Here is a 15102-nt window from a genome sequence, read left to right as displayed (position 1 = left end):
TTCAATATTCAACGACTGCACAGACAAAATGCAACAACAGATTTGTGGTGGTAAAAACGTGGAAATTCTAGTCATATTCCAAACCTCATGATTACTTTTTCCCTCTATTCCTCTCTCACCTTCCTAAGCAGGTTAATTCAGTGAAACGCGCCGCTTAGACTGTGTTTGATTGCTAAAATATCACATCAGAAATGTGTCAATTAGCATGCGTGCATGAGATGATATCAGACTGTGTGCAGGTGCTAATAACAGTGAAAGCATTTAGTGCTTTTACACCCTGACTGAATATTTTATTACGTGGCGCATGTTTCACCACTCACTCTATGGACCTCTGTCATTTCAATCTCCCCTCAACATACTGACTGGCGCAGTGCTCCTCTGCCAAGATAGCTATCTCTCACCCGCTGTCAGAGCTGCCTGCCAGTCACAAGCACAATCCAATGCGCCATGCCACTCCAGAATAAAATATGTGACGTTACTCGCTGCTGCTAGGGAACCCGACAAATGCATTGTGACTTCCCACAATTAGACGTGTTGTGTCTCCTTTGAAGCGTCCTTTTGAAGCATGATACCGTCATTGTGTAATATTTCAGACATTCTAAATCAACTTTTGCAACTAAAAACACCATGAAATACATTTATTTCATTAAAAATAGCTAAAAATAAAAGGTCTAGAGAACTTTATAGGAAATTATCGGGTACCCTAAGCAGGACAGAAAGTTCTCCATTTAATTGGTATGTCCAGAGGAGCGTCCTAGACGTGCATTTGGGGAAAGAGAGAGCGAGAGAGAACAGAAGTTGCCCTGAGAGCCGGGCGAGCTGCTTTTCAAACAGCGTTCAGCTATTCCAGCGCATCACTTGGCAGTCACTGGCTCCCCGAATCCCTCTCCAGCAGCCTATGAAAGCAGCTCCTCGCTTTGAAAATTTTCCCTATCATGCAAACTGACAAAGGCATACTTTTCAAAAACCCACAGCCAATCTGTTGATCATTATTTATTTACGACAGCCTGGAGGCGCAGAAGCCTGTAAAAACCATACTTGATATGGTATACTCTGGCTGTTTTTCCCTTTCCTGCTTGTTGAATAAAGTATCCCTAAGGCTCCCTCAAACAATCGCTTTTCATTTTGCATAAAACGCACCTTGTAAAAGGCGAGGTATTCAATGTATGTTGTAATATATTGACAAGAAGGGCACAGGTTGAGGGAGTCCACGGGTCGGTCTTTGGTAATTTTGATGTTTCGCTCCAGGGCTTTGGCTTGAAAAAGCTTACACCTAGAACAGAGGACCTGTCATCCAGTACCCAAGAGCCAGCTGAACACACAGGCACCCTAAAGCACAGAAAACTTTGACACCGCTTTGAAGCGTTTCAAAACAGGGTAAATAACTCCCAAGAATTATTATCACTTGTAGATCAAAGAGCCGATGCATACATTACATGGCAAACGGGGACCTTCAAATCTGCTCAGAAAAACAGTTTTGTGCTGTAAGTTGAGGAATAAAAAGATCCTTCTGAGCAATCGCTGAAAGCTATTTTTTTTTTCATTCCTCTCGCAGTTTATTGTTTAAAACTGAGAGCGAAAAGAAACAATTGAACATTGATCATTTTCACTTGGAAAGCAGACTAAAGGGCGAGATCCTCTGCAGGGCTGACAGTTTACAGTATGTAAAACTCAACTTAATTGCTTCTTTTGGGGAGAGATTCATGTTGGAGACCTCTGTCTGGGTTGCTTTTTATACGCTACAGCGAAATGCCTTGTGGGTGGCACACAAATGGAAATAAAATGAAATAAAAATCTTGATTTTTTAAACAAAACAATAGAATGTCAAATAAAATAAAAACTATAATTAAATTAAAAGTAAAACATTACACAAATAAAAGTAAATATTAGACTAAAAAATAAATACAATTATTTCAAGTTTCATGTAAAAGATTAATTTAAAAATGACATTTTACAACTATTATTAAAGTAATAATAAGTCTGTAACATCATGCTGGCATTATATTATATTACAACTTAGAGAATGTGACTATTTTACAACTGATTTTTTCGAAATGTGAAAACAAATAATATCAGGCATGTTGGCTATCACTTTGCAGAAAGTTGTCCCTTCCTCCAGACCTTCAGCAACACTTTCTCACATGATGATGTGCAACGGAGGGCATTGTCTCTGTCTGCATTTTTTACAACCTCTGCATAAACGTCTCCTGGCCACATGGGCGGAAAGCAAGTCCTTTTATCAGTCAAAATCAATTAACAGCATTATAATTCCAGCGGACAGGATAAAAGGAAGGTAATATTTGAATTCATTTTTGATTGCGATGATACATTTCACATATGGCCTTAAGTACGAAAAACACTCCTCACAGGGGTTCCCACAATAGATGAAGAGCCCCGAGGCTAAGTAACCATGCTGGCGTCTCTGATTGGTTGGCACCGTCATTAGTGCCACCGCTGTTTAAGAACTACATGTGGACGGGACTGGGGGGAGATGACAGCTGAGACTTTAAAGCAAGAGTATTTTTCAAACAGCTTTTCATAGCTGCTTTCATGACAGAAATATTTCAGCTCTATCATTAACCGCTGACAGGCTGACAGCTCAAACGCCTCGGCCTGAAAGGCCTGCTCTCCCCTCCCCCCCTCTCTCTCTCTCTTTCTCTCCCTCCACACTTTCTTTTTCCTTCTCCCACCATCCCAGCACCATCCGTCCTGTCTCTGCCTCTCTTTCCTTTTGAAGGGTGGAGGGAGCGTCTTGAAATCAATGTCTTACCTCGTCATTTTGGGTGAGCAGTTGGGTGAATTTCGCATGCCTCCGTTGCGTTGCTTCTTTTTGGGTGACAGTGTTGACGGATGCTCATCTTCGACTGCAAACACATGCAAAGAGTGTCAGACTGTGGACAGCTGGGATTGTAAAGTGTGCTGGAGATGACATACTAAAGAACACAAAAGCCAACACTCAATCAAACATTGCAAAAAACACTCAAATCTGAGAAGACCTCCAAAAATAGAAAGATAAGAGTGTTAGTATGGACAAAAGTACACTTAAAGATAGCAAGTACAGACCTGAAGGACAACCATTAAGTTTTACACCCTGTTTTCCATGAATTCTCATGAGTTCTGCTTTTCAAAGTGTTGTGCGGATCTATTTCCATCTGTATCGAAATGATCAAACTCTCTTTTACCTCTCTGTCATTGTTTGGAGGGCATGAGCTCGAACAATGACAGAGGGGAAGAAAAAAGAAAAAGAAGAGTAATTTGGTGTGTGTTTTTTAATGGGTGACTACATGGCAAAATCAATCCTCATCACTCAGAGAGCCGTGAGTGATGGCTCCGCTGTGAGTCTGTCCCCCGTACCACAAGCACTCTCAGCGCTGAACAAGCACCCTGAACTGAGCCTTCTCATTCTGAAACGCCTCTCCAAGAGGACATTACTGAGGGACCTGTGAATGTCACAAGCTCTCCGCTTTATAAACACATCATGTGTGAGCTTTGAAGCTGTCTGAAGGTTGAGCTCCTTAAACTTTCGGAGATGATATGAATATACTAATCTGAAATATTTGAAAACTATAGCTTAACTTAAAGGAATAGTTCACCCTAACCATGAAAATGTCATCATTCATTCACCTCATCATTTTCCAAACCTATATGACTTTTATTCTTCCAGGAGAAATTAGGAAAAATGTCCTTGGTCCTCTTTTTCATACGACAATAGCGTCAAATTGTGGCCCACACATCAAAACGTTTACCATATCTGAATTGAACATGAGCACAAATGAGATTTGTGAGTGGTGGAGTAAAATGAAACATGTTAAATAAAATTTTATTTTATTTTTATTTTACAGTTGTGTTCACTTTGAATTGTCACTGCATGAAACAAAAGCATGGACATTTTTCTAAATATCTCCTTTTGTGTTCAACAGAAAAAGAGACAAAACATTTTTTGGGTGAACTGTTCCTTTAAGTAGGGGAGAAATTGTTCAATATGATGCAATAAAAACTAATAAATGATTTCATCCCTGGAATTTTGCATGTACCAATTTCCATGTATACCACAGTACATAATGTTTTTATTTATTGTTTGGAAATTATTTAATATTTCTTATGCTGCACTACTATTTTCATATTATACAGTATTATTCAGGTTTTTTTTTCTGCATAGCAATGAGTATTTGAGTATGATACCAGGTACTGGAACACAACATTTTGGTCTGATTTGTATTAGAGACAAACTAGTAACCGAAACCCAAACTCCAAAACACTGCAAACTTGCTACAGTATAGTGTGGCACTGTTAGAAATCCATCAGCAGCACGGCAAAATATTAGAGACAAATACTGCAAACACATATACTTGTCCATCCCTGATTTCCCTTTGTCATCTAATTGTTCTAATGAAAAAAGACAAATTAAACAAAAAGACGCTGTCTGTGTCTTCACCAAATGCCAGTGCTTGACATTTGAAATTACACTGTGGAGGGAGCAATGTGAGACGGTAATCAACTTTAAAAATATCACTACTGATAAGACAGCGGTGCAGTGGCCCTTTGTTCTTTACTATGGTTGTTGAGCGAGTGGCCTGGCTGGGCCGGACCGCTCTCTCCTGCCCTTGCTCCTCCAAATTAGGCGGAGGAGATTTACGAGCTACAGTGGTGCCCTTCAGTAAGAGGCTTAACAATGAAATAACTCCACCTGCAACACAGCCATTTCAGCAAGTCTCTGCTTGTTCCAAATTACATTACGGCACTTTTACAACCTCAATCAAAATAGGATCAGCCCACCAAAGTGTGATTGCTGTTCCATACCACGGGCACCTATAGCCCTCGCTTTTTTGTGTCGCCGATCAGAACGATTGAGCTAGACATCTGTCTCCTCTGCTTCAGAAAGACAACTGGCTGATGCAAGCTTTAACACACAACAGAGATACAAGAGAAAAAAGAAACACCACAGTCCTGAAGATTTTGTTTGTACAACTTGGGGTGTCTATGACAACGAGTTTACAATGAGGTCTAAAAGTCTGAGATCACACTGATAATCTATTTTAAACCTGGAAATAAACCCAGACTTTGAAAAAAGAAATGAGAAAGAAAAAAGAAAATAGAATAGAAACAAACGCACTGGGAAACCCCCCCACAAAAAAAAAAACATTTTAATTAGTGGTCTTGTATCCCACGGTATATGATGGGTAAACTAGCTATTCTGGTACTTCTATACTCCCATTGATGGCAGTTGTGGTTACACACATTACACACACACACCCACACATTTAGTGCTGGGACAGGGGGTACATTAGCCACTAGCTGCTCTACATGCACGCGGCAGTGACTGCAGGGACCCATGCAGGAGGAAGGGGTTGTTTGCGGTAGCACTGACTAATGCGTCCTAAAGCACAACCTACAGTGCGTGGGGACGAGCGTGGAGGACAAGGTGCTGGGGCGGTAGCGGTATTTTCCGGGCAGGCTGCGGGCCCGGTTCAGTCCAGCCAGGCTGAGGCGTGACTGTGAGGGCAGTGCCGGAGGGAGCAGACTTCCTTTCCGGTTATTAACAAGAGGGACGGCAGTCGTGGAGCACCCCACAACCGGCAGCACACTGGGAAGAGTGTTGGGAACAGCCATGCTGTTGGCCAGTTCGATCGAGCGGTTTTGACAAGTCGCTCTAACTTCCTCCTTTACTGTCAAACAGTGGAAGACAAAACAATGAGAGATGACTGTGATTTCTGTCAGTGACATATACTATTAACAGGTTCCACGAAAAAGAAAAGGAAAAAATATATATTTTACAGATCTTAGAGTTATATTTTTGTATTCGTGTTAGTTTCATTTGGATTTGGAATAAAAATAAAAAATAAATTAATGTAATGACTCAATGTAAAAATGTCATGTGGTGTAAGCATCAAACAAAATGAAATAACATATTTACACCTTCAGTGTGACAATTTTAATCATTAAAAAAAAAATTTTTTTTTAAATATACTTTTTTCAGGATCATTTTTTTAAATCAATGAAATATTAATGCAAAAATATCATTACGTTTCTGGGAGTCGAACCACATGACATTAAACTTGTCACAAGAAAAGTTGATTATCTAATATGTATCTAATCAAATGATTTATTATTTTAAGAGACTTATTAACAGACAGTCAGAGGCTCTGCAGGGGTCCCACAAAAATTTATTGAAAACATACTGCTATCAAATTTAAATTAAAACCAAGTGCCTTGTTAAATAATAATAACAAAATGTAAAATAGTTTTAAATAAGATTTTAAATTGCTATACAAGTCGTCTAAAAGCACATGCCATTAGTGCTTCTAAACTAAATATATTATGATTAAAACACTGCAGCATTCATAATTTATCACTGAACTGCATGAGAATCACATAAATATTTAAGTATGAAAATACAAGTTGACATGATTTTCATTGTTGAGCCATTTATTTCACCCTTTCGATTACCATTTACAGACAGATCCACAAATCTGTGTGCCATAAAGGTAACCGCCGTATTTTTGAATAATTGACGATGACCCCTCAAGTTTTATAAAACACTACTTAACCACTTGCCAAGCGCTTTAGGTGAAATGTTCAATATGACATTTGCTTTTCCATTGCTAATAAACATTAATTAATTAGAAGCACTTTCTTCCCTGCCTGCTCTGCGACAAGACAGAACAAAGCATGAACATATTATTCCTGATAACCGTCAGAATGAATCAGGTCACAGTGCAGGTAGGCGATGTGCTTGCACAAGGGAACACGGCAATCTCTTTACAGTCTGCCTCAATATACGGCAAAGCAGTGTTAAAACAACATATCTAAAATGTGTGAAAATCAATACTACATACAACACACGAAAATGTCTTAGATTAAGCTGCGAAAAGGACCAAAATAACAAACAATCTGCTGTCTGACAGACGGGAGTATGCAGTGTGTATAAGGGACCTGAAGTGTTTCACACAGGGAGTTATCAAACTCACCGCCTGCCACCCGAGCCATAAGACTCCAGCCTAATGCTATCTACATAAAAGGCAAGAGGTTAACCAATATCTGGTGTAAGTGGAAAAGCAGTTTCCGCCCGCTCCCCAAACCTTGCTCAGAGCAATAAATAGATGGTTATTTCTGCCGTCAGCTGCCGCATAGATTTAAAGGCCGCCACAGATAACTCCTGGATTCATCTGGCCCCTGTCAAACACGAGTAGCATTATACAGAGAACATCCGCTGTGGCACTTTCACTGTGGATTTACAGTAATCCAGACGGCAACTGTCCCTTTATGAAATGCAAATCCTGTGACGAGCCACAATTGTGCATTCTTATCAAGGCCATTGTTAAATTATAGAAAGCACATCTGTGAGAAAATCCATTTTGAAACTTTATATAATTTGATGGTGTCTCTAAATAAATAAATTCGCAATACATACACTTGCAATCATTTTACTTCACCTCCTAATTATTTATTTATTTATTATTATTTTGCTATTAAAATTTTTTTTTGTCCTTCAGATGCAGAAATATAACACAAAACATTTAAACAATACACACTCACTTCAGCCTATTAACTATGCAAATACATAATGAAACGACTACATATAACATTAAAACACATCGAAACGGTTACATGTGAAATGAAACTTAATAGCAATAAAGCTAAACCTCTCTCAGCATTAGTTTGGCGTCTGATTTACCTAAAACAAATTTAGCTGCATGTGAACCGAACCCCAGACTGTGGCTGTGATCCCATTTCCCTGGAGTTGTAGCGCCATCTGCTGTTGATGGCGTCACAACACAGAAACGTATCTAAGACTCCACACATGCGTGCAATACATCATAGCATTTCTAGCTCTTCAATCATCCTTCGCAAGGACACGGAGCTCTTTATGCAACATCTGGATTTCATATGGATGCCTCTATTCAGCACCTGACCTTTCTCATGCACATGTTTTAAAGTCGAGCAGCCCCTCTGATGCATTTGACCAGAACCCAGTGCTGAGAAACTGTCATCACGGCCCCCCTTCCCATCAATCCCCAGTAATCTACAGAGAGCTGAGGATGGCAGCTTTTGTGCTGTAATGCTAGTTGGGGTAAAATCAAAAGCAAAGAGCCAAAGCAGGCAGGTTGCACGAACGAATGGGGGAATGAGGAAAACAGAGAAGTACACTTACGTGATCTGACATATCCGTTAAACTTATATTTGGCTGAGGGGAACGCAGAGACCAAAGTGTGGATACAAAAAGGAAAAGAGAGAGAATGAGTGTGAGATAGACAGCAGAAAGACAGTACATCACACTTACACAAAGACAGAGAGGAAAAAAAGTCAAGTTAACAGCAGTTAGAAGCAAAAAAAGGATGATGAAGATAATCATATAAGCAGGAGATGATTAAAGAAACAAAAAAACAAAAGAGGTGATTAGTGAAGGGACTGGACTTAAACGAAGCGATGAAAATCAAGCTGCCTGTTCAGTGTTTCCACATCACGGATCCATTTTAAGAGTCAAATGATGGATTCTCGTCCCAAGACCGATGACGAACATACTGCCCAAATCCGAACAACCTCACAAGGATCATTATGGTATTTGGAATTTGGCTGGGGAAAAGAGAATGCTTTGATAAGTCATCATTTTATCCTTGACACTCAATTTGATGAAAACCAGTGAAACCGATCAAACAGATGTTAGCAATCTTGAGGCTTTACCAAATAGTTAAACAACAAATTACAGATGTCTCCCATCACATAATTGCTTCTGTAAAAATTAAATGCTGCCAGCTGATCATTTTTGATCAGTAATTACTATCTTGTCAACTGCAGATGAACGCCTAACTGTAGACATAGCATTCTGGGAGAATCAAGATACTGTATGCAACAAATTTATGACAAAGCAAACAACCTTTAAGCTATTAAAGTGAATATTAACTGATGTTTTGAATGCATGATTTGCCATTTTCTTTCCGTAATGTTTTGTATTTCTGAGTGACAAAATAGTAACCAATATTTGTGATATTAATATAATTTCATATTTAATATTACAATATTTTTAATATTACATTTTGAAATGAACTAATATTGCAGTATTTCAATAATATTGTGTAAATTAAAGTCACAATATTTCAATAATAAACAAATATTTTAATAAATATTTACAATTATTTAGCCTACTTAATTAATTAAATATATATATTTTTTTTTTTATGTGTGTGGGACTTGATTGGGTTCTTAAAAAGTAGCTATTATGGTATTGGTTAACATTATGCAATAGCCTGTGAAGCCTAAGGATGTTTTCACACTTTGTTTGATTGCCTGGTCCGAAGCAGAGTTTGATTGCTTCCCCTCCCCCTTCCCCTTCACATTATATTTTTGCATCCGAACCATGGTGCGTTTGCATCATCAAGCAGCAAAATGCATAGCGTTACTCCAGTAACTTTTATATTTATTTTTTTGAAATACATTTCAGAGGAAGATCAGACCATTTTGATGAAACATTATGAGGCCATACTATTTTTGTCTTTGGAATAAAAAGTGCTAAATCATTTAAAAAATGAATAAATAAATAAATAAATTGTGTCAATTTTGATTTCATGTTGACTTTAAGCTATGTCTATGTTGCATATGAAACTTGGAGTTTCAGTTTATCTTGCAGACAATCCATAATGAGGGATGTGTTCAGAGGCATGTAGGATGTTCTATACTGCAGCCCCCATCGTTGCAAAGTCTCATCTTTCGTTACAAGTACTGTATCTGATGCCATAAAGGTCACATCGCAGGCCCAGGGCGGGGCGGTGACACAAGCGCTCAAGCAGGGGCCCCGCGCCGGTCCTGGCATATGTCGCTTGCGATCTGCGGGCGCAGGAAGAGTCGGCCGACTCTTTGGCTAGCATCTGTCCTACACGGCGGAGGGGATGACCGGCCCTGCTCCTGCCTGGTGGTAAGGAACTGTCAGGTTGAGTTTAATGACACACCAGCTGAGCTGGGGAAATGAAAATGCAAACATAATTTTCATGTCAGGCTGCATAAGAGCCGACGGTGCTGAGTTCCACCCTGCAAGGAGCGGACAAGATCCACTCTCTGGGCTGCGCCGTGCCGCCCCACCCAGCCATGCTCGGCACATCCTCTGCAAACTCCATAACCATCCAGAGCAGGCAGGACAAGAGGGAAAAAGGAGAGAAAAAAATGCCCCGAAGACTCAAAAAAAGCAGTGACCTCTCTCCCTTCCCTCTCAGTATGCCAGCCTTGCCAGGCGATTGTTGTTTACAAAACAGGCATGTCTAAGATTGCCCTGCTGGAAACTTCCTTGTGAAGGCTCATAAGTTCAAAACAGGAATTAATACCCTTTGCAATGCTGAGCACCTTGAGAGTCTTTAAAGCTCGTGTAATGAGGGGATAAGTCTCGGCAGGTGGAGCGGAGGGACTGTTATTGTCATTGTAACTTAGAGCGGAGGCAGCTAACTCACTCGTACAGTATATTTGCTCCCTAAAGCCTGCACTTGCAAAGATAAAAAAAAATAAAAAAACTCTTCTTAATAGTGTGCAGTGCACTAGAGCTATAATGAGTGTTACATTGCTCCCTACTCCTTGTCAAAGACTCTCTGGGCATTGACTGCAGCCAAAAGAGTGACAGTGTCGGCTTTTCACACATCTCATTTTCATACTAATAATTCTTTGTCTGGCTTTGGAAGAAAGGAGCATTACCATCCTGAGTGATGCATGCAAAGAATCAGAACAAAAAGTGCATGAGGGCTGTTTGAGAAAGCGCCCACCAGGGAACATCACTTCTGTAAAACAGAGTGCATTTACTGTCACGTGTTTCATGCATTCAGCAAAATTACTGCATCCAGGGGAGTAGTATTTATTTCAGTAATAACTGAGCTACTATAATGTGCAGGTATAAAACCACCATATCATGCTTAGAGCAGAGATGTGGTGATATTTATGCTTTCTGAACACAAGTGGTGAGTGCCAGTAGTTATGTTTCCATTCAAGTTGTGAATGTAATTTATGAAGAAATGTAGAAAAAAATATATAACAAATAAGGTAGCACTTCCGCCCCACATGCTTTAAAGAACAAAATCATGATCTTTAGGAAAACTGGTGCAAAAAAGAAATGCAAATGGAAGTTGTTGTCACAGAGGAAGCCACTGTGGCTTGCAGTGTGAAACGTGCGATCAAAACAAATGTAAATTAAAATAAAATACATAGAAAGAAATTTTAAAGAAAGAAATATATATATACTGTATGTATATATATAAAGACATTTTCAGAACAAAGTAAATAACGATGATGAAGTGCTCAAAGAATTTCATCAGAAAATCATTACTGATTGAGCAAAATCAAAGTCAGATGGAGGAACTCTGTGAATTCCTCATCATAGAGATGTAATGCTAGATCTGAGGCAGAACCGATGGGAGTGAGTCAAACAAAGCCGCAGCTGGCATTAGCTGTCAGCCTTGTCGAAAACGCACTCAATTCAGAAAGAAAACGGCAGCAATGAAACCAATGAAGGATGACGCTACATGAAGAGATCAGCAACTATGTAATGACCAGTAACTGGTATCCAGGGATATCACCACAGACCAAAACACAAGACACAAAGTCAACCTCATCATAGGGTTTGATGCTAATCTAAGCTGATGTGGCGAACAGTCGGAAGGCAGTTGTAGAGGAAATGCGATCGCCTGAACTGACCCCTGCTTTTATAGTAGGTCGCACCGCTGCCATTCCTAATTGACAGACGCTTTAGTATTTCACATCTGCTAAGGCTTAATGAGAAGACCCCTGTTCAGCGCTGTCCTTTACACAACTAACTGCGTCAGTCATCTGACCTCATCCAATCGCCTGAGTCACCGGCATCTCAATTGAGTTCCTGTCAGGAGATCTCTTTTTAACTTTCCCATTGAGCCTGACAGTCCCACTGTGGTATACAAGGCATTAAATAAAGCACATTGACTTTTTCTCCCCTGATTGCTGGCTAAGAGAAAATCATCGAGGAGGATCAGATCCTGTGGAAAGGGGGAGAGTTTGACGTGTTTTTTCAATTGCACCTAAATGTGGACTTTACTAAAGGAAGAGGTTTTATTTCAGCCAGTGGAAATGGTGAAGGCATTAATGGCTTGCGGTTGTAAAACATGATTGTCCAAGAATAGCAGAAAAGACATTGCCAGTTTATACTTACTCTTTATGAACAGAAGAAACTCACTTAAGATCCCTTTCAATCACAATCTAGTGTTTGGCATGTGAATTAAAGATGATTTTAATAAATAACAGACTGTATACATATATACTGTAGTTCTGACTGTTTTTCATTTACTGATATCCTTCCAATTTTGCTCAATTACAAATATAATCAAAAGGGATCTTGACCAGTGAGATGGACATTTGAGTTACATTTGCTTGTTTCTAACATTTTAAATAGGAAAAGACGGCATGTAATAATTGAACACATTCAAAATTCAAAGACCAAAATATTTTGGGTACCCAGTGTTTGAGCCTGTGGGGAAAAAACAGTTAGTCATTTGTTTGCATGTTTCCTAACCTGAAGAAGGGTCTTCAAAAAAAAAAAAATCACATGAAAATATTATCAAAACATCATCAGTGTCAATGTACACAATTAGCCCATGGATTCAATTGAAAGCACATCATACAGTTCATTTAACAGATACATGTACACCTGCCATGTAAAAGTGTAAACACCAAAACAGTGACTGCAAAATGTCACCAGCACCGCACAAGTGCTCCACTAACACAGCATGCGCCAAAACAGTCCTACTGCACCTACTGCAGCGTTAACACAGAGAAGCCACGTCACTTCAACTACCACCAATTCACCAAACGAAAAAGAATATGTACTAGTGTACCATCCAATAAGCCACAGATACGGAAATAATGGAGGAACGAAACAGACGTAAAACACAGCATATGAAACACGGCACAGACACGCACACTCACACGCTCACAGGTCACGGACATCGAACGGCATGTGGTTTGTCGATCGAACTTACAGGCACGTAAACTGGTTGAGCAATCATGAACAGAGACAGAAGAAAGTGGGAAGGCCCTCTGAAGACTGTCCATGTTACTATGTACACTGCCTGTCATGCACGAGCAGTCGCGCTCAGAGCGCCCGCAATCAAAACAACATGCCAGTTTCATTCGCTTGTAGACGGACATCTTGGCTACAGTCATGTGTTGGATGAGAGGAGAGGAAAGCAGCAGGTTAATGGCAAGGATCAAAAGAGTTTTTCAACCAGGGAAGTCTGAAGGTAACTTTTTCAAACAGGAACAAAAAGTGCAATGCCTTAGCAGCAAGCTCTGACAGGTTTGACCCGCAAATGGACCACTGCACTCCTGCTTGAAGTACGCTTCGGATAAGCATCCGATTATGTTCCCACTGCACACGTGAAGTTCGATCCAAATTTGAAGGTTAATACCAAATTGGACTTTGAAAACATCTAATAGAGGGCATGTTTAGGCAGGAAGCAGTCGTCTCATTGGGGTCAAGCCGTGCCCTAAGGCTGATCATGTCATAAAAGGTTAAAAGGTCAGATATGACAATATGATCAGAGGTTGGGGCAAGGAACATTCAGGCAGAGAGGAATGGGTGAATGTGTTCAGCAGCGAAACCTCTTTGGATAACATCCTCTGTATCTAAAGGAGAGGATCACGTACCTGTATCCCATCATGCAGCAGCAGGTTATCGGCATCACAACGTACTACAGGCTCTATCGTGGGAGCTCTATTCTGTTCGTCAAACTATGCTCATCACTGGACTCAATTAGGGATCAGTGGGAGATTTATATGGTAAACATGCCGATAGGCTACTTCTTCATTCCCTGATTAGAAGATGCATTCGCATGCATTGCGCATTTTATTCAAACATACATTACGTGGACAGTATGTATGTGTGTATGCAATTTTTATTTATTTTTTGGTCCTCAAAGGAGCTGTGGTGAGAGACTATAGCAGCATGATTGCTGTGAATCGGACTAAAAACAGTCCCTGGTACACATTCTCCCGGTGCCACCTCGCTAACGGACCGTAATCAAGTCTGGCACCCTCAAAAGAGCAAACAATCCACAGGGAAAAGCCTGCTTTTGACTTCCATCTGAGGTTATGAGCCTGAATTAAGAGGCCAATTTCAGTTGTATGCTGGAGAGATAATACGGTAAATGACTTGGCCTTTAAAGCCATAACCTCAGGGACTGTTATTCTAATAGAACCATGCAGAATGGCTGAAATTAAGGAGAACAGGCATGCAGTGGGAGGCGACCGCGGTCGTATCTCTTGAAACGGCAGCCTGGTCGACTGTTTTCGGGGCTGAAACAGATTAAGGCAATGTGGAAACATGCAGCAGCGGGGTTTCTACTTCATTTCATGCTGAAATCTATCGCTTCAGAGTTTGAGGGTTGCCATTCATCGGAGCACATAGTATGTGGTTATGTTAGTCAGTGAGACATGGAGGGCGGAAGAGACACAAGACAACATGATGATGTGAGTGACTGAACACGACTACACAGAGAGCCTAATTACTGAAGCCTCTATAACAGAAAAACCCGATTTAGCAAGAATGCTCTCAGCACCCCTATCGCCTTTCCTCGCCCTACAACGTTCTATAATTCAAAGCAGGCTACATCATGTGTTAAAATACTAATGGAAAGGAATATATCTGAGGGATTTATAATATGGTCATATATGCACATTATAGCAAGCTTTGAGCTTATACTTTACTAAAAACACTTAAATCAGTTATATTAGATACAGTGAAGCCTTACGTTCTTAAAATACTTAAAACAAACACACCTTCATCCGTACCGATATAAAGCGAACAACACCCTAGCTCCTTGGGAAGACCTACATAAAGAAACCTAGGTGACAAGTGAGAAGACCCTACAGTGCACATTGGCTGATAGCAATCTTGCTAAATAGGTTTATGAGGACCTCAGTGTTCCCATTCTGTTCCGATCTCATTTGTAGAACTACAGTGGCATCTAGTGGTCAGCATTGTGTACAGCAGCTAGATCAACACCTCCGTGAGCCTAATGTTGAGAGATGCAACCTATCAGTGAGGGCAGTGAGTAAAAAAGGACCCAACTACTGAAAAGAATTGAAATTCAGAATATTTCA

The 15102-nt window shown here is 40.1% G+C and overlaps 1 protein-coding gene across 8 annotated transcripts in view; it reads right to left on the bottom strand.

Annotated features, from left to right (window-relative positions):
* Positions 1-15102, bottom strand: part of kcnma1a (potassium large conductance calcium-activated channel, subfamily M, alpha member 1a) — a 180963-nt gene that overhangs the window by 23486 nt on the left and 142375 nt on the right. For 4 of the 8 annotated variants that reach the window (XM_082153978.1, XM_082153982.1, XM_082153980.1 and 1 more), the window contains exons 20-21: positions 12981-13154; positions 2771-2864 (exon numbers count right to left, since the gene is read on the bottom strand). In XM_082153978.1, coding sequence (XP_082010104.1) covers positions 2771-2864; positions 12981-13154 — 268 coding nt within the window. Of the gene's footprint in view, positions 1-2770; positions 2865-8152; positions 8186-12980; positions 13155-15102 lie in introns of all 8 variants that reach the window. The other 4 variants (XM_082153981.1, XM_082153985.1, XM_082153983.1 and 1 more) reach the window with 2 other exon arrangements.

The sequence above is a fragment of the Leuciscus leuciscus genome (assembly GCF_965113295.1).
Source record: "Leuciscus leuciscus genome assembly, chromosome: 22".
Lineage (NCBI taxonomy): Eukaryota > Metazoa > Chordata > Actinopteri > Cypriniformes > Leuciscidae > Leuciscus > Leuciscus leuciscus.
This window is presented reverse-complemented; position numbering and strand designations above follow the sequence as displayed.